The sequence below is a fragment of the Sciurus carolinensis genome, chromosome 3, assembly GCF_902686445.1.
Source record: "Sciurus carolinensis chromosome 3, mSciCar1.2, whole genome shotgun sequence".
NCBI lineage: Eukaryota > Metazoa > Chordata > Mammalia > Rodentia > Sciuridae > Sciurus > Sciurus carolinensis.
In genome coordinates this window covers 174428698-174448626 of record NC_062215.1, presented here as the reverse complement: position 1 = coordinate 174448626, position 19929 = coordinate 174428698, and the positions used below count along the sequence as shown (strand labels likewise).

General features: G+C 40.9%; 1 protein-coding gene across 3 annotated transcripts in view; it reads right to left on the bottom strand.

Annotated features, from left to right (window-relative positions):
* The window catches only part of LOC124979999 (nuclear body protein SP140-like protein), a 69908-nt gene that overhangs the window by 23375 nt on the left and 26604 nt on the right, over positions 1-19929 (bottom strand). For all 3 annotated transcript variants that reach the window (XM_047545065.1, XM_047545066.1, XM_047545067.1), the window contains exons 8-12: positions 15346-15429; positions 14835-14972; positions 9863-9949; positions 9340-9456; positions 8503-8556 (exon numbers count right to left, since the gene is read on the bottom strand). In XM_047545065.1, the coding sequence (XP_047401021.1) occupies positions 8503-8556; positions 9340-9456; positions 9863-9949; positions 14835-14972; positions 15346-15429 (480 nt within the window). The remainder of the gene's footprint in view (positions 1-8502; positions 8557-9339; positions 9457-9862; positions 9950-14834; positions 14973-15345; positions 15430-19929) is intronic.

Genomic DNA, 19929 nt, shown 5'->3' with positions numbered 1-19929 from the left:
CTAACTTAGTGTTTGCAGCTTTCAGAGTGCCCAGGGGATTCTGATTTAATTCCAGTTACATTAAAAAAAATGCTTTTGCCCTGCTTGTATTAGACCCTTGTGGATGGAAGGTCTTGGTGAGAAAAGGAGATGACTGGGACAAAAGATGAAGCGACAGCCAGTGGAATGACAGGCACGGGTCGCGTGGCAGTGAAGTAGGAGCCAAACTCCAGGCACCCGGGAAAGGACATGGCAAACCCTAGGAGGTATGCAGCGAAGAGGAGTGCTGATAATGTCTGCCTCTCAGAACTGCCACTCGGTCCTTTGTCCCACACCCTGGTGCGGTTCTCACCGCTGGGATGCAGAGATAAATGCCACCTGGTTGCCACCACGGACAGAGAGCAGATTGGAGGGACTCCCAAATCTGTGAATGAACTGGAAACTGAGGCTTACAGCTGTCCAGGGGCCACAGCGGAGACACTGTCCACCTCCCCTCTGCCTAACACGGAGGAGCTCAGTACTTGCAAACACTTCTTTTCCAGGGGACCATGTGTGCCCTGGGGTCGTGTGAAAACCAGGCATTAACCTGTCCCCCTCATGCAACTATGGTGACTTGTGCTTTAGAGGTGGCTGTCAGAGACCTGTGGTTATGACATTTGTTAAATACTGAGGAAACAAATCCAGTGTGCTCTCAGTCGCCTTTGAAGGCTGGGAGTTTCCTATGCACTATGTTCCTCCGCTGCCACAGATCTGGGTATGCGTCACCCCAAGACCTGCTCCACGTGTGGCCTTTGGTGGATCTGGGACAGGAGGTGGAGAGAGCCAACACGTCTATCCTGTATCAGAGCATTTCTCTCCCATGTGTCTATGCAGAGACGGGAGAGCACCTGACCCCAGAAAGACTTCTACAGTTCGTTCATAGATGCTTTCTCACCACAGCTGAAACCGGAAACTTAAGGCATCTGCAAATTGGAAACTGTGTAGACAAGCTTGGTGAATTAGACCATGCACACCACTTATCAATCAAAAGAAACTACTGCTACACTTTGGGCGAACCTCAAAAGCTTTATGCTGAGTGAAGGAACTCTCATGCTAATGAGAATGTGCTGTGAAACCTTCATTACAAAAGAAGTTTTAAAACAACCCAAATTAAATTATCGTGGAAAAAAATAAGAGTAGCAGTTGCTCTGAGAGGCATGGGGTAGAAAGGGCATTTGGAAGCTTTCCAGTGTGATATCGTTTTCTGCATCTTGAGAAGGATTTAGATTGTACAGATTATCAGGATTCATCAGATGGTAAACTTGATATTTGTGTTTCATCATACATTTTTAAAAAGGACTGCAAAAATACTGAACTCCAGATAATGATATGAGTGTTGAGTGTATGCGGGAAGGTGTACTGATTTCTGCAACTCTGAGGAGTTAATGAATGGACACAGAAACAGATAGAAATGTGATAAAGCAAAAAAGCAGGAATAATACAATAGCAACTGTGAATTCATGTGAAAGGACACTCACGTTCACCAAAAAATTCTCCCAGGTTCTCTGGATGTTTAAAAGTTTCATGACTCAATATTCAACCAGAATGTATTTGGAAAGAACAGATTATACTTGCCAAGAATTAACAGTTAAAATAAAAAGTATTTTCATCAGGTAAACAGTGAAGTTCTGAAGGCAAAGGAGTAATCACTTTACTGAGAAGAAATACATGTCAACATCAAATGGCCAACTCAGATTTTAAAAAACTATAAAATAAAGACAATTTGAACATACAAGACTTGGAAAAAAACTTACTACTTAGAGATCACGCTCCAAAAGAACTGAAGGATTTACTTCAGGTAGATAGAGAGGAGCCCAAGGAAAATAATAATTATGAGTACACAAAATGATTTTTAAAATTTGATCTAAGTAAATATCAACCACAAAATAATGCTTCCAAATTCATAAATTAAAATTTTAAAAGGTAAAATATTAAATAATGACAGCTAAGTGGTAGAAGTGGAATGTTCAATTGCTAGTGAAACCATGGTAAGATCTTTGCCATCTTCTAGAATTGGCATGGTTGATAGATTACAGAAAATTTATCTCTAATTTCCAAATAGCAGGGGAATAATACAATTCTATATCAAGCTGTCAGACATATAAACGCGCGCGTGCGCGCGCACACACACACACACACACACACACAGAAAAAGAATGGTCAGAAAGATTACAGGGCATGGATCCATATGCATCAGAAATCTAAATCAGTATAAACAGAAGAAACTACGATGACCATGGACAATTACAAGAGCTAAGTGTTGTTACAAGGGACACAAAACTGCACTAGAGGACTTAACACAAGGGAAGTGAGAAGCATAAAAACCCACAATACCAGCCCTCACAAGAGATGTTAAGTATTAAGATAATATGGAACATGGTTAATTGTAAACGAAAAATTTCTGTAATGGCAAGCCTCCAAGTATTTAAAATAAACCAACAGAATAAATAGGAGTTGGAAAACACAAACCAGGTGGGTAAATTTGACACATCTATGTGAATCTGGTGGAAGAACCTAACTTACTATGGATAAAGATTTAAATAAGATTGTGCTTAATAGAGGAGAAGTATATGAAGAAAAGTCACAACTCAACATAGAGCTCAATTGTGTATTATTTTCAAGTCGTTCAACAATTTTAAAGACTCCATTACCAAGTCTTCATATTGGCCTTCATATACCCATTCATAATTACCTAACAAGACACCTTCATTATCGGAGAGATGGATTTGTCCAGAGAAGATGCCACAGCTCATAGCCTCTCTCGCAGCTGGTGTGGCTACCAGCTTAAATCTGGCCGGTAAGACCATAGCAAAATATCATTGTGGAAGGAGGGGAAACTTCTGGAAAAAGGAATAGACCTCTGAGGAAGATAGCTTTTGCTCTCCATCCTTTCTGCTGGTGGCTGGAACCTGGGTACTATGGCTGAAGTTCAGCAGGCACCTGGTACCATGATGCGAACTCAAGAGTTGCTGAGCCGAGAGGTGGAAGAAGCTTCAAAATGCTCAGGGCTGAAAATACCTGTAACAATTTTGAAAAAACCCCACAAAACTTATGCTACCTGATTTCAGGTATTATGATGATGATGATGATGATGATAATGATGATGTATATATATGATATGATAGCATACATATCATAATATATATAAATATATGCATATAAAGGTCAGAAATAGACCCAAACACATGACCAACTGACTTTCAACAAGGATATCAAAGCAATTACTTTAATTCAGAAAGAATACTTTTTTCAACAAATAGTTCATATGGATATTCATATGCCAGAAAAATCAATCCTTCAATCCTTGCCTCATATACAAACAAAAACTAACTCAAAAGAGATCATAGATCCAAGAGCTAATACCATATAACTTCTTGAACAAAAATGAAATCTTGAGTTATACAAAGACTTCTTATATAGTTACCCTAAAATCACAGACTATAAAAGGAAAGAGTTATAAAAGGAGACCTCATCAAAATTTAAAAATTTTGCTCTTTAATAGACAATGCTAAGAAAATTAAAAGAAAAGTCACAGACTGTAAGACCTCAAGCCAACAAAAGGTTATCGGGAGTATCCAGGTAGCACATTCATGAATTACTAGTGCGGATGTAAAAAGGCACAATCATTCTTTAAAAAGGTGTTTTCCTTGACTCCATGTACAAACAGAGAAACAACATGTATCCCATTTGTTTACAATAAAAAAAAAGATGTTTTGGCAGATTCTTAAAATAACAAACCTGTATTTACTTTCATGTGACCCAACACTACCACTCCTAGGTATCTAACCAAGAAAAATGAAATCATATATCGACTCAAAGATTTGCACATATTCATAGCAGCTTTATTTGTGATAGATGAAACTGGAAACAGCTCAGTGATTATCAACAAGTAAACAGATAATCTATTTGTGAGCATCCACATAAGGAAAGTTTCCTGGCAATAAAAACATGTAACTACTGACACATACAGCGAGATGAGTCTCAAAAGCATTATGTTAAGTGAAATGAGTCAGACAGACATAATCTATGTATTGTATGAATCCATTTATATGAAATTTCATAAAAGAAAAACTAATGGATAAAAAGAGATTACCTCTGGTCAAGGCCAGAAGGTGGGGAGATGGACACAAGACAGACTTTGGGGCTGATGGAAATCTATGCTGTGATTGTGGAGGTATTTATATGACTACACATTTGTTAAAATTCATTCTGTTTTACCGTAAGGTGATGAATTTTATTGAATGTAAATTATATCTCAGTAAAACTGATAAAGAAACTAAAAATGTACAAGATCTACATAAAGAAAACAATACCCTTAGTACCCTTATCAAAGATTATTTGGCCATACATGCATGCCTATATTTCTGGGCTCTCTATTCTGTTCCACTGGTCTAGGTATTTGCTTGTATGACAGTGCTATACTGTTTTGATTATTAGAACTTCATAGTAAAATGTGTCAAAAAGTGTGACGGCTCCAGCATTGTTCATCTTTCTCAAGATTACTTGACTGATTTGGGGTCTTTTGTGGTTCCATACACATTTTAGGATCACTTTTCTCAATTTCTATGGAAAACACCAATGAAATTTTAATAGAAATTGCCTTGAATCTGTAGATCACATTAGACAATATTGACATTTTAATGGTATTAATTCCTCCCATCCCTGTACATGAGATATCTTTCCATTAATTTCTGCATTGTTCATTTTTTTTCATTCAATGTCCTGTAATTTTCTGCATATAAGTATTTCACCTCCTTGGATGAAGTCATTCCTAAGTATTTTATCCTTTTTGATGCTATATATAGGGGATTTTCTGGATAGTTTGTAGTTAAAGTATAGAAACAATACTTGGTTTTGTATGTTGATTTTTTTTTTTTTTTTTTTTTTTTTTTTTTGCAGTACTGGGGATCGAACTCAGGGCCTTGTGCTTGCAAGGCAAGCACTCTACCAGCTGAGCTATCTCCCCAGCCTGTATGTTGATTTTTGTATCCTGTAACTTTACTGAATTCATTTACTGGTTCTAATGATCTTGGGGTAGAGTCATTAGGGGTTTCTATTTATAAGATCACATTATCTGCAAATAGTTTACTACTTGCTTTCTGATTTGTATACTTTTTATTTTTTTCTTGCCTAATTCCTCTGGCTAGCACTTCCAGAGGTGTGTTGAAAGGATAAGATGAGATGAGCACCCTTTTCTTGCTTCTGATCTTAGAAGAAAAGATTTCAGTTTCTTGTTTTTGAATACAATGTTAGCTTAAATAATAGACTACTGTTTCAGAGTTGATTCCAGATACAGATCTGTGTATAATGGGAAAGGTGCATTAAATGGCATTTGGAAACGTAACCAAAAAGTGTTGGGGTTATTTCTTGTAAATACTATCTCACATCAGACACAAAAGGATGAGTCTTGTTATGTTATCGACTTAAACATTGAAACATACTAAGTACTTCAACTATTCTAGAAGCAAATAAAAATATTTCTAAAGCCTTGAGTTGGAAAATATCCCTGTAAAGTTTATATAAAACCTGAAAACCATAAAGAAACTGAGAGATTTGACTACATAAAATTTTCAAACTTCTCTAGGATAAAGGTGCAATAAACAAACCTAAAAGAATAACATTTAATGAAACAAAATACAGCAACATATGTATGTAAAATATACAAGTAGTTCTAGAGTTATTCAGCCATGTTGAAAAAAACAAAAAGACAAAAACATAACAAAACACTGGCAAGGCATGTGTTCCAGATATTTGTAGAAAAGGAAACCAAATGGTTATATCAAATACAAAATGAACCAAAAATGAAAGCAATGGAAATTAAAACAGGAATGAAATAAAACTAAGAGTTAAGCCAGCAAAGTATTAAATGTTTATTAGGTCTAGAATATGATATACTGGTTTAAAGTGAGGGAAACATAACAGTATGAATAGATTTATTAGACATACAGAATTATATCTAAATGTGTTAATACAAATATTAAAAAAGATATAGGAAAATATACACCAAAGTGTGTGTGTATTAAAATCAGAAAAATATAACAAAGATATAACCATTTAAAAAACACCAATTTATATTTTTAAAAATCTAATATATCCTGGCAACCACCACTCTTCTTGTCTCTATAATTTTAACTAAATATTTCATATAAATGGAATCATATAGTAAAAATGTTTAAATCTAATATGACCATATACGGTGTTTTTTTGTTTTAGTTTTTTGTCTTATGAATGTACTGGTTTTCTGCTGCTGCCGTAATAAATTACCGTAAACTTAGTGGCTTCAAACAACATGATCTTGTTGACTTACAGTTCTGCAGGTTGGAAATCAGCTGTGGGTCCCACAGGCCTAAAACCCAGGTATCCACAGGTTCCTCTTTCCTCCTTGAGGTGCTATGGAGAACCCATTTCTTTGCCCTTTCCAGCTTCTGGCAGCTGCCTACATTCTTTGGTTCACGGACCCTGCTTAATCTTCAAAGCCAGCTACATGGTGCTTTCCTGGTCGTTCTGTGGTCACATACTCTTATGCACTCCTCTTTCCAAAGGAGAAAAGGATCTCTGATTTTAAAACCCCATGTGATTTGTCTGGACCATTCAAATCATCCAGAATAATCTCCCTACCTCAAGAACCTTAATTTAATACTATCTTCATTTTTTTTTTTTTTTCAATGCTGGGGATTGAACCCAGAGTCTCTTGAATGCAGTGGGGTGGGGAGCACTCTACTACTGAGCCACATCTCCAGCCCTTAATCCTATCTTCAAATTCCCTTTTGCCACCTACAGTAACAGATTCTAGGTTCTACAGGACGTGGACAACATTGTTTCTCTTGCTACAATATTCTCAAGAATCTCATGGTTCTCCTACATACATTATAGGCATTCCATCATATGAGAGGCACCCCGCAAATCTTCCCTAAGTACCCACATAGTCATGGGCATTACATTAGACCAGGGGCACCCCACAGATCTTCCCTAGATATTCACAGACGTTTTTGACTTCTGTTAAAATGACTGAATGGATCTAAGAGTCCCGTGCTTCCTCTCTCTCTTCCTAGAACCTATTTTTGAATGAACACCCCAACTCACACTGCTTCCCAGGCACTAGTAAAAAGCTGCACACCACAAGCTAGGTCACCCCTCAAAGCACTTTCCTGACAGTGAGGCTCCTAATCTGAGCATCTTTTGCAACCTGCAGGATGAGAACTTTCCAACTCAACAAGCCTTCTTTTCTTTTCTTTGAGCAGTTCTTCCCTCAATTCATCCTTTTCCTCTTAAACTTTACTATAATTTATTGACAAAGACAGCAGGATGCACCTTCAAACGGCTTTCCACAGAGTGGCAGGACAGGGTTTCACTGGGCCTTCTGCCACCATGTAGTGAAGAGCCCCTTCCCTCCAGTCTCCAAAGACACGCTCTAACTCCCTTCTGGGCCTCGCAGTGACACCGGGAATCTTCACATTTTCTCTAGCAGTCTGTTCAGGGTGATTCAGGCATTCCCTAGACAACACAGGATTTGTCTTCCATGTTCTTCATCCCCTCAGCGGCCTCTCCAGCAGAGCCCTCAGCATCCATGTCTCTACTAACGAGCTGCTCAAGACATTCTGAGCCTTTCCGTCATGTGTCCACAGCCTTCCATTCTCTCCGCACTGCCTAAATCCAAACTCACTGCCACATTTTCAGGAAAGGGTGATGGTTGTGCCCCACTTCCAAGGAGAGTCATATGTTACTAAACAGTGGAGACACATTCTGAGAAAATTGTTGCAGGTTGTTTGTCTACGCAAACATCGCAAAGTGTGCTTAGACCAACCAAGAGAGCTGCAACGTCAGTAGGTAATGCGGTCGTATGGGACCACCACGTCTGTGCAGAAATCCATTGTGCAGAGCATGTCTGTACCAAAACCCGATTTGTTCTTAATTGCTTCCATAACAATTACCACACATTTAGAGACTTAAAACAACACAAAATTATTATATGACAGTTATGTCAGCTAGAAATCTACTGAGGGTGTCACTGGGCTAAAATTAAGGTGCTAACAGGCCTTCATCTCCTTCTGGTGGCTGTAGGGAGAATCTATTTGCCTGCGGTTTCCAACTTCAAGAGGCCACTCCCACGCCTTGGTCCCTTCTTCCACCTTCAAAACTAGTAACACTGCCTCCTTCCCACCATTCCTCCGTAATCACGCCTTCCTCTCTCCACAGTCAGGAAAGCTTCTCCACTTCCTGAGACCCATAAAATTAGATAGAACCCACCCAGATGATTCAAATAATTTCTCCATCTCAAGGGCCCTCGCTTAACTCTATCTGTACAGTTCCTTTTGTCATGTGAGAAAACAGACTACAAATTCCAAGGATTAAGACATGGACATCTTTGGGAGCCCATCATTCTGTCTACCATGACATTGTAATAATAATAACAGTAATAATAACAATAGGCATTAACAACACATTTGCAAAATTCAGAGCAAGTAAAGTCTCATTTATTCTTACTTCTTTTACGCTTGGGTTTTCCTAAAGTAGCGTTGTTTCCAGTATTCACAGTGTCTAGAAAATAACAAGTGATAAGAAATAGAAATTAATAAATAAAAGTAATAAGTCTTAGGACAATTGCTGATGCAGAAGGCTTACACTGCGAAGATGTCTGGATTATCATTCCTTTCTTCCTTGTGAAAGAATCCAAAAACCTACTGAACTCAGGACTAGGAGTCCAGGATCCATGCTGACTTTTCTTTTTTCCCCCAATAGGACTTTGAAAAATTGTTTCTTTGGGAACAGAAACAGTTGCCCTACTTTGCTTAGACCTTCAGATCTTTCTACAGATTAAATAAAGATTTTATGTGCAAAATTTTATAGGCAATCCCTGTGTAAATCGGCGACAAGCTGGAGGACGTCAGTAGAAAATGCACTGGATGGAGAACAGCTGGTCTGAGGCCTTTCCTCCTGCCAGCTAAACAGCAGGACTCTGCCTGTGGACAGAGACCTTTCTAAGGTTGTGATGAGGTGAGACACCGTAGTCTACCAGCAGAAGTTCACTTGGCTCCCTCGGGTTCCTGGGAAAATTGGTTTTTACTACAGTCTAGAATGTATCTGCCGTTTTAAAGAGTGCAGTTTTATATCATGCATACATTCTCAACAGAATCCGACTTGTTAAATGTGACTTTATGAAGATTCCTTGCCTCCCTGCTGTTCTCAAAAGTCTCAGGTCAAGCAAAGGCAGCCAGAGGGATTCTGGGATGGACGGCACCACCTGTCACTACTCCATCAGGGCCTGTGATACCCACTAAGCCATCCCGAAGCCCTCCCCGAACCACGTCCCCACAGCCTTACCTGTCATGTCCTGGGCTTGGCTGCTGTCCGCCCTTGCTCCTGGGCCTTCTGGCACGTTGTTTGAGAAACACATGACACAAGAACACGTCTCATTTCCCTGTGCTGGTTGCTCTGCTCCTGGACCAAAATCAGAATTTCTGAAGACATTCCCTTTGCCCTGTAGTCCTTCTTCCCACGCCCTTTTGGTCCCCTTCTCTGTTTCTTCCTCTGAAAATTTTCCTTCCGTTGTTTCCCTCTATCTGACACTTCCTTTCAGTCTTGCTTTTTTTCCTGTCTTTTCCTCTTTCTTTTTTTCTTTTTTTTTTTTTAACCTGTGCTTATGTAAAAGGGCCCAAAATGTTCAGTAAAGTCTGGGTAGAAAATAGTTAGGGTTGGAGGGTAAGAATGTTTAAGCAGAAACCATTTTCCTTTAACTTCTGTACCTTAAACACCAGGTAAAACTCGAAACTGTCAGAAGTTAAATAATGTCTTTTCCTCTTTATCAGAACTGTGTCTGTTTTAATTATTTTTAAGTCTTAATTACCTTGTCCATCATAGCAGAGCAAGTTGGGAGTAAGCTCCTCCAACTCTCCTTCTTTATTCATTTGGTGATCTTCTAATTCGCCGGATACTAATGAGAAACAAAAGAAGGACTGTCCACGGATCCTAAGACAGTGACCAGAGGAGAGTGCCAGGGCTCCCATGACCCACCCTGATGTTCTAGGCTAAGAGGAACTGCTCTGTTCTAGGGCAAAAGCCCTGCTCCAGTAATCACACCTGAGAGCTGCAGGACCACGCTCTTTCATTTTACACCGTGTTCGCCTTTTCTAAAACTTCTCTCTTTCTACCTGTAGCCCAGAAAATTAAAAAAAAAAAAAAAGTAAAAGTTATTTTCTTCCAGAAAATAAACACTAGTTTTTCTTTGGAAATAGTAACCAGGAGAACCAGTTTCAAACTCATCCCAAATGACCAATGACAACTTACATCACTAACCACATTTCTGAAAGTCCACCAATCAGAGGCAGCCATCCCTGAAGCCAAGTCCATCAGCAATACCCTCTAAAAAGGTGAACCCCAGTGAAATGCCAGCCTACTCATAAACACTCCTGCTTCTACGAGTACCAGGCCCTGAACTCCTTGCCTTCCAAAACTCTATATAAACCAGCGGTTTCCTGTGTCATAGGGACCTTGCCCCACAAGCACAGAGTCACCTCCCACCAGGAACTTTGCTTAGCGAGTTCAGAGAGTGAGCTCAGATATTGAGTGGTGGTCTCTCCCTTCAATATTTGGAGTCCCCACCAAGATCTCTGGAAGACTTGCTTAAGAAGGTCCAGTGGGACCCCTGGACCAGCAGGTGTCAATTCCAGACTTCTTGGGCTTGGGCCTAGCTCAGATGGTCTTCCTGATCCACTACCAAATGAATCAGCCTCAACAGCAACTTGAGTTCTGGATTGTTTCACTGGGCTCTTATTTTCTGAATTTATCTGATTTAAAGATGGGTATGCACTTAGACATGAAGTAATTAGATATTTTAGTTTGGAGGTACAACATTTAGCAATTATTCCCTCCATTTATGTACTTAGTTTTCATTATTTCATTTATTCTCACTCTTATCTATTTTTAAAAGTCTTGTATTATCTGTTTGTTCCTGATTTTTCTGTATTTTCGGAATATTAGAAGAATGTGATCCAAAGCAAATACATGGAGACAAATGTCTAATAAGTCCTTAATCCTAGACAGCCCCCAAACTGATGGATGTAGGTTCATAGACAATAGCCAAATTGAGCAAAGATGTTTGGTCACACCTTGTCTTGGGTTCCTCAGCACAACTTCAAGAGGGCAACTTGGTGTCTTGTCAGTTTGTAAAACAAAATCATTTAGGTCGTATGTAAACTGGGTTAAATTATTCTCATGTACTTGGTCATGTGTCTCCTTTTGGGTCTCTGGTTGGTGGTGATCCACGACTCCACACACCTGGGCCACACACCATCCATACTCTTAACTGAGAGCAGAGGCCTCATTGCTGTTTGTCATGGGACTGTCTTCCTCAAAGCCATAAGCGCCCCCAGAGAGAACCTGCACTTCCTTTATAGACTGATTCTAACTCCTGCACAAATCTAAATAAATGGCAAGAAAAGGTAACTGGATTACAAGGAGGGACTTTTGACCTGTCAAAAGTAACACATTTGGGCCAGGCGTGGTGGCTCACGCCTGTAATCCCAGCAGTTCATGAGGCTGAGGCAGGAGGATCGAGAGTTCAAGGCCAGCCTCAGTAAATTAGCAGGGTCCTGAGCAATTCAGTGAGACCCTGTCTCTAAATAAAATACAAAAAGGGCTGGGGATGTGGCTCAGTGGTTAAGTGTCCTGGATTCAATCCCCAGTACCTAAAAAAAAGTAACATATTTGGTAAGTACTTCCGTAAAGGAAGGGGGACATCTCCAGACATTCCCATATCCCAACCAGAAACTGTTACTTTCAGGCTATTATCTTTCTTTTCTTTAGTAATACCCCTAACAAAGGTACTAGGTGGAGATCTATTCTGCAAATGGAACTACCAGATTTTAAAAATGTACACAAGGACCAATTTTAGAAATTCCAAAAAAATTCTCCTATGCATGATCAGTTTATAGTTGATCTGAACATTCGTATAGCTAATGTGTGATTCAAGATCTGCAAGCAATAAACAAAATGGCTACATTTCACTTCTGTATAGCACCTAAACCATTTACTATAATCTCTTCAGTCTCATCTAAAGACATATTCTTTTCTTTGATGCATTTATGTTCAACTTTCATTTGATGTCCCATTTAATATTATTTGCCTGGGAAAATCAATGGCTCATGGAGACAATTATTTTCTATGGGTTTTGTTGCACACTGTTGTGATAGGCAGAATTCTACGATGGTTCCTGAGGATTTGCCTCCCTAATCTAAGGAACTATGAACATAAGGTATTATTCCCATGATTAAGTCATGTTATACTGCAGAGTTGGAAAGGGGAGGATATCAGGGTGGGCTTGGTCTAGTCACATGAGCCCAGCTGGCAGCAGAAGAGGACATCAGAAGTTCAAAGAGTGAGCAGGACTTCACACACTGTTGCTCCCTGGAAGATGTAGGGGCCCCGTGTCAGGGAATGTGAGTGGTCTCTGTGGGCGGAGTAAGCACTATCCAAGAACCAGTTCCAAAGCTGTGACCTCAGCCCTACAACCCGAGGACCTGGATTCTGTCAACAACCTGGATTAACTTGGTCGTGATATTTTCCCCAGAACCTTTGGTTAAGTGCTCAGCCTGGATGACTCGGCGCCTTCTGTCTTGTAAGACTCTGAACAGAAAACTAAACTGAACCCACCCAGAATTCTGACCTGTGGATCTAGGAGATAATAGACAGGGATTGAGTTAGACACTAGATTGTGGCAACTTGTTATTCAGCAACAAAAACCAAAGATAATCATTCTCTCCCTGATTTTAAATAAGTCCTAAGAGACTTAAAGTTCATATGTGCATCCTCTTTGATCGGGTGCATAGGCCATCCCTCTTCAAATTTGTGGATCTAGATACAACCTCACCTAATTATTGAGTTGGTCAAACAAACAAATGAAACTCATAATAAAAAATTCCAATTTTGTAAAAACAAAAGGGGGAAGCTATTTTCTTAGTCATACTCTATTTGCTTGAAAAGATGACAATATATGAAGAAATACTGCAAAGTACCTAGAGTTACCCAATTGCTCTAGGCACGCTGATTCAAAACATGACCGACATCAAAGCCTGCGCTCATGGACACGGCCCATCTAGTTGCCTCAAAGTGATGGCCAATGTCCCTATTAGTCCAGGCATCTTGAGATTTTGTACTAAAATTGCCTTTACATATAATGGGACTGCATTCAGCAATATTCTATTGCTACTTAAAACGTTTTCCCACCTTTTGATCAACTAATTACTAAATATCACTACTTCTCTTTCCTCCTCTTCTTCCATAGGCATAGCACTCAATCCAGCAGCACCTTAACTCTTCATGGGGGAGAATCCTAGGAGTTTCATTTCCAGTGTCCTCTTCCAGAAGCTGTTTGGCTATGGACAATACTAAATGGCCTTTCTTGCATCTTCTTATTAGGGACTTCCTCACGGGGAAACATTTAAAAGTTTCTACAGTCCTAGGAAACTCATTCTTTGGCCACATGAACAAATAAAGCCAGAATCTTCCCAACTAGTCAATGATAGCGTCCGCCAGGACACAGGCCTCTGAAAGCCAGTCAATCACCACGTCCCCACGCTCTGACAGTCAGCAGCGCAGTAACAGCCAGGGTCCCACCAACCTGCCCTCACTGCTAAAGGTCAGCTAGTCCCCAGGCAAGCCCGCTCTGAAAGGTCCTCCAATCCCTGAGCTCCACGCTTCCCCAAACATCCCACAGTAGGAGTGCTATTCAGAGAAACTGGACTCATAAGCACACGCTTCCTCAGTTAAAAAATCAATGAATTCAGCCTTTGGTTAAACATTAAGTGGTTCCCTCTTCTTTTAAGAGTATACACATTTTCATAAAGGCCTCCAAGCTTCTCCTTGACTTTCTGGATTCTCACCGACACTTCAGTCTCCATGATTACCTGCCTTTTTCTCCTTCAGTGATGCTGTACATCTATTTTTTCACATTGCCTCTGCATTCACCTCCTCTGGCTCTATCTTCTGGGTGTCTCCTATCTCATATAGTACATTACAGTCACATATTTTCTGTGACTTTTCCCCCTCTTGTCTCCCTAAGCATTCTTTATTTGCTAAGTAAAAATCTCTGTACACTGCATCCTAGTGGATTCCTGGGTATCCAAAGGCCCCTTGGACTGCCACTTTGAACACTTAACATGACCCAACTCATGCCAGCTTCGCAGAACCCAAAGCCCATGGAGATCTCTGCTCCACTTTTCTTTCTTGGGACATAGCTTCTTTGCATCTTATATACATTTGTATTTCTAGTTCCTCAGAACAACAACAATAAATTTCCCGCCTGTGTGTTAAGGTTTTTGAGGATGAAAGAACAGCATAATTATCAAAGTACACCGAGAAAGCACTGTATGGCCCAAGGGCATAATGGAGAACTCTGATCCGAAAGAGCATTCGGTTTTATAAATAGCTCATCTGAATTCTATCAACTAGATACTATGTTACTATTTCTTTGAAGGCTTTGTCAAGTTTGTGACAAAACCATAATAAAGATCAACCAGCAGAGACATGCTAAGCTTTTTTATTTCCAGAGAAGGTAGGAGTGAGTGGGAACAGAATTTGTCATATGAATTCAAATAATAATAATAGTTGCGAAAAGATGAAGGCAAAAGAGCAACTCTATTCTAGTGTATTGTGACAGTAAGTAATATACGAATACCTAACAACAAACAAGACTCCTGAATCATGGAGTTCCTCGAGATTTCCTGTCTCCCTGCATTTCCCCAAAAGGCCCTGGGTAAACACTAGGAGTGACTGGACCATTTACCATTTACCACAGTAAAGTGCATTCAGAGTAAACGCACCAGGAAACGCCAGCTCCGAATCCGCTCCCGACAGACAGCAGCCGGCATCTTCCTTGCCTCCATTTCTGGGCTCCCACTCTGGGGAGTCTCCCTGGGACTCTTCTCCATCAGACATTGGTAAGTAGGAACTGTGATCTTCTGCAGAAGAGAATGAAATCCCTTAGAGGACTCTGTGCAAACCATGGCAGGAGAACCCAGGCTGAGATGGCGGGAAGCCCAAGGCAGTTCGAGTGACTCAGAGTCAGGATGTCCCTGGCCTCAGACCTCCCGCTTTTACACCCCCCGCCACCAGCATGGAGGCTAACATAGCTCCTGTCACTCTTACCAGAGGCAAAGGACAGTCTTCTCACCTTGCTCCCTCCCTGAACAGCTCATTCTCTTATTTCTGACCCTTTCCTTTGGCTCTGCACATCTCCTTCGTCTCAGTGTGTGCAAGCAGCAGGGCGGAATGGGAGACAAGAGGGGAGAAGCAAAGATTCCGCAGTTGCTTAGGAGCTGACAACACAATTACCTTCCCGGTCACACGGTGGCTGGCTGACCACCTCCTCTGGCTCTTCCTCAGGAGTCATCTGGGTAGTATCCGGATCACAGGATACTGAAGAGACACAAGGACACAACAGACCATGCAGAGGGACCCAGAAACACACCTTCATGTGCTCAGAAGGCACCAGAAGGTTCAGAGAAAAGTACTGGATGTGCAGGGATCCGAATAACTTGTTGAATTTTTAGCATAAACAGGCAGAAAGAGTGAAGAGGGAAGGTCTAACTGGTTAAGGGTTGTATGTTTTCTCTCATGTGCAGAAACTAGAGAGGAAAAAAGGAAAATAAAGGTGGGGTGGATTCCCTAAAAATCAAAGGGAAATCAGTTGAAGAAAAGAACCAAGGGGAGGATTTTCAAGATGGCGGACTAGAGGGTGGTTGCATTTCATGTTGCTCCAGGACTCAGGATTCAAGAAGAGGAGATACTGAGAGACTTGGGACCAACTCAAAGCCGCCGGGTGAGTCTTTCCCATTGAGGAGGTGTCTCGGATGGGGCGGTAGCCCCGGAACGCAGGGAACTTTGTGAAGTAGAGTTGCTCGGCGAGACGCCCCTCCCCCTGCAGGAGCAGTGAACTCGGACAACTGGGAGCATCGTAGAGGAGGCCGCTCAGCACGACGCTGGGACTCGGAGAGACCCACCAGGGCTCCGGGCGGCTGCCCAGAGGAGGAGGTGTGCAGCGAGCTGTTTGGACTCAGAGCAACCGCTCCTGAACACCGGGGGGCTGCCAGGAGGAGGAGGAGGAGGAGCGCAGCGGATCACCTGGACTCGGAGTGACTGCACCAGGGCTACAGGTGGCTGCCCAGAGGAGGAACTGGGCGGCGAGCTATTTGGCCTCAGAGCAACTGCTCCTGAACACTGGGGGGCTGCCCGGAGGAGGAGGAGGAGCGCAGCGGGTTGCTTGGACTCAGAGCGGTCGCACCAGGGCTATGGGCAGCTGTCGGGAGGAGGAGGTGTGCAGTGAGTTACTTGGACTCAGAGCGACCACACTGGAACTTTGGGCGGCTGCCTGGAGGAGGAGGAGGTGTGCAGCGGGTCACTTGGACTCGGAGCGACCGCACAGAACACGGGGTGGCTGCCCAGAGGAAGAGGCGTGTGGCGGGTCGCTGGGACTCGGAGCGACTGTATGGGGCTCCAGGTGGCTGCTCAGAGGAGGGGCCGCATAGCCAGGCGATTAGGTGCAGAGCAGGGTCCCAGGACCTAGGCAGCTTCTCGGTGGAAGAGCCGCACAGAGACAAGCTGAGGGGCGGAGCGAAGGTTCCAGGACAGCGGGCAGCTTCTCTGAGGAGAGGCAGCCTAAGGAGACTCGTCTGCGAAGGGCGAGGCTCCCAGATCCAGGAGGTAGGTCCAGGCCCCTGGGAACGTTGCAGAGAAAGGCTGCCCAGCCCAGGTGGTAGTTGTGGATTGAGGGGAACCTCTAGGAGGAGAACTGACCAGCGAGACCTCCCCACTGGGTGAGTCTTCTCTGCCAGGTGAAGTTTTCCCACAAGGACGGTAAAACCAGAGACACAGGCCCAAACAGGCCTTGCCTCAGCCTGCAGCCTAGTTCCCCTTTGGATGACCATTGGTCAACAAGTGGAGGCACCTCTGCCTACTAGCAGGGAATATACCCCACCTGAAGTCCACCACCCCTAGAGAGGCAGCTTCCTTGTGGAGCACCACATTATCAACTTCCTCCAAGACTTCAGGCTAAGGCTAAGAGGGGATATACTAGAAATCTTCAGGGACATGATAAGTCAATAGAGGAAATCTGCAATATCTCAGTGGTCCACTGATACCTGAACAATATGAGAAAACAAGGGAAGAAAATGCCCCAAACAAATCTAGATATTACATCAATAAAATCCAATGACAGCATGGCAGAAGAAATGACAGAAAGGGAGTTCAGAATGTACATAATTAAAATGATCAGGGAAGCAAACGATGAGATGAAAGAGCAAATGCAGGCATTGAATGATCACACCAATTGACAGTTAAAAGAGCAAATACAGGAAGCAAAAGATCATTTCAATAAAGAGTTAGAGATATTGAAAAAAAAAAAAACAAATCCTTGAAATGAAGAAACAATAAACCAAATTAAGAACTCCTTAGAAAGCATAACCAATAGGATAGAACACCTGGAAGACAGAACCTCAGATATTGAAGACAAAATATTTAACCTTGAAAACAAGTTGAACAAACAGAGAAGATGGTAAGAAATCATGAACAGAATCTCCAAGAACTATGGGATATCATGAAAAGGCCAAATTTAAGAATTATTGGGATTGAGGAAGGCTTAGAGAAATAAACCAAAGGAATGAACAATCTATTCAATGAAATAATATCAGAAAATTTCCCAAATCTGAAGAATGAAATGGAAAATCAAGTTCAAGAGGCTTATAGGACTCCAAATACACAAAATTACAACAGATCCACACCAAGGCACATTATAATGAAAATACCTAACATACAAAATAAAGACATAATTTTAAAGGCTATGAGAGAAAAGAACCAAATTACATTCAGGGGAAAACCAATACGGATATCAGCAGATTTTTCAATCCAGACCCTAAAAGCTAGAAGGGTCTGGAACAACATTTTTCAAGCCCTGAAAGAAAATGGATGCCAACCAAGAATCTTATACCCAGCAAAACTTACCTTCAAATTTGACGATGAAATTAAATCCTTCCATGATAAACAAAAGCTAAAAGAATTTACAAAAAGAAAGCCAGCATTACAGAACATTCTCAGCAAAATATTCCATGAGGAAGAGATGAAAAACAAAGAAGCAAATCAGCAAAGGGAGGAACTATCCTAAAGGAATTGTCAAATAAAGGAGGAACCAAGTCATGTCAAAAAATAATTTTAAAAAATGAGCCAAATGACTGGGAATACAAATCATATCTCAATAATAACCCTGAATATTAATGGCCTGAATTCATCAATCAAAAGATATAGATTGGCAGATTGGATCAAAAAGAAAGATCCAACAATATGTTGCCTACAAGAGACTCATAGAAAGAGATACCCACAGACTAAAGGTAAAAGGATGGGGAAAAACATTCCATGCACATGGACTCAGCAAAAAAGCTGGGGTATCCATCCTCATTTCAGATAGTGTGGACTTCAAGCCAAAGTTAGTCAGAAGGGATAAAGAAGGACATTTCATACTGCTTAAGGGAAGCATAAATCAGCAAGACATAACAATCATAAACATCTATGCCCCAAATAGTGGCTCATCCATGTATGTCAAACAAATCCTTCTCAATTTCAGAAACCAAATAGACCATAACACAAAAATACTAGGTGATTTTAACACACCTCTCTCACCACTGGACAGATCTTCCAAACAAAAATTGAACAAAGAAACCATAGATCTCAATAACACAATAATTTAGACTTAACGGACATTTTATAGAATATACCATCCAACCAAGAGCGAATACACTTTCTTCTCGCAGCACATTGATCCTTCTCTAAAATAGACCATATATTATGCCACAAAGATAATGTTAGCAAATACAAGAAGATAGAGACACTACCTTGTATTCTATCAGATCATAATGGATTGAAGTTAGAAATAAATGAAAGTAAAAAACAGAAACTACTCCAACACCTGGAGATTAAACAATATGCTATTATATGATGAATGGATAACAGAAGATATTAGGAAGGAAATTACAAAATTCTTAGAGGTAAATGAGAACAAAGAAACATATCAAAATCTCTGGGACACTATGAAAGCAGTACTTAGAGGAAAATTTATTTCATGGAGCGCATTCAATAAAAGTAAAAATCAACAAACGACCTAACACTACAGCTCAAAGCCCTAGAAAAAGAACAGACCAACACCAAAAGAAGTAGAAGACAGGAAATAGTTAAACTCAGAGCTGAAATCAATGAAATTGAAACAAAATACAAAAAATTGACAAAATAAATAGTTGGTTCTTCGAAAAAATAAACAAAATTGATAAACCCTTAGCCACACTAACAAAGAGAAAATGAGAGAAAACCCAAATCACTAAAATTCGGAATGAACAAGGAAATATCACAACAGACACGATTGAAATACAAAACATAATTAGAAGCTATTTTGAAAATCTATACTCCAACAAAATAGAAAATTTCAAAGATATCAACAGGTTTCTAGACATATGAATTGCCTAAACTGAACGAGGAGGACATACACAATTTAAATAGACCAATTTCAAGTAATGAAATAGAAGAAGTCATCAAAAGCCTACCAACAAGAAAGTCCAGGACCAGATGGGTTGTCAGATGAGTTCTACAAAACCTTTAAAGAAGAACTCATTCCAATACTTCTCAAAGTATACCATGAAATAGAAGAGGAGGGAACCCTCCCAAACTCGTTCTATGAAGCCAGTATCACTCTGATACCTAAACCAGACAGACACACTGAGGAAAGAAAATTTCAGACCAATATCCTTAATGAACATCGACGCAAAAATTCAACAAAATTTTAGCAAATCGCATACAAAAACATATTAAAAAGATAGTGCACCATGATTAAGTGGGTTTCATCCCAGGGATGCAAGGTTGGTTCAACATCAGGAAATC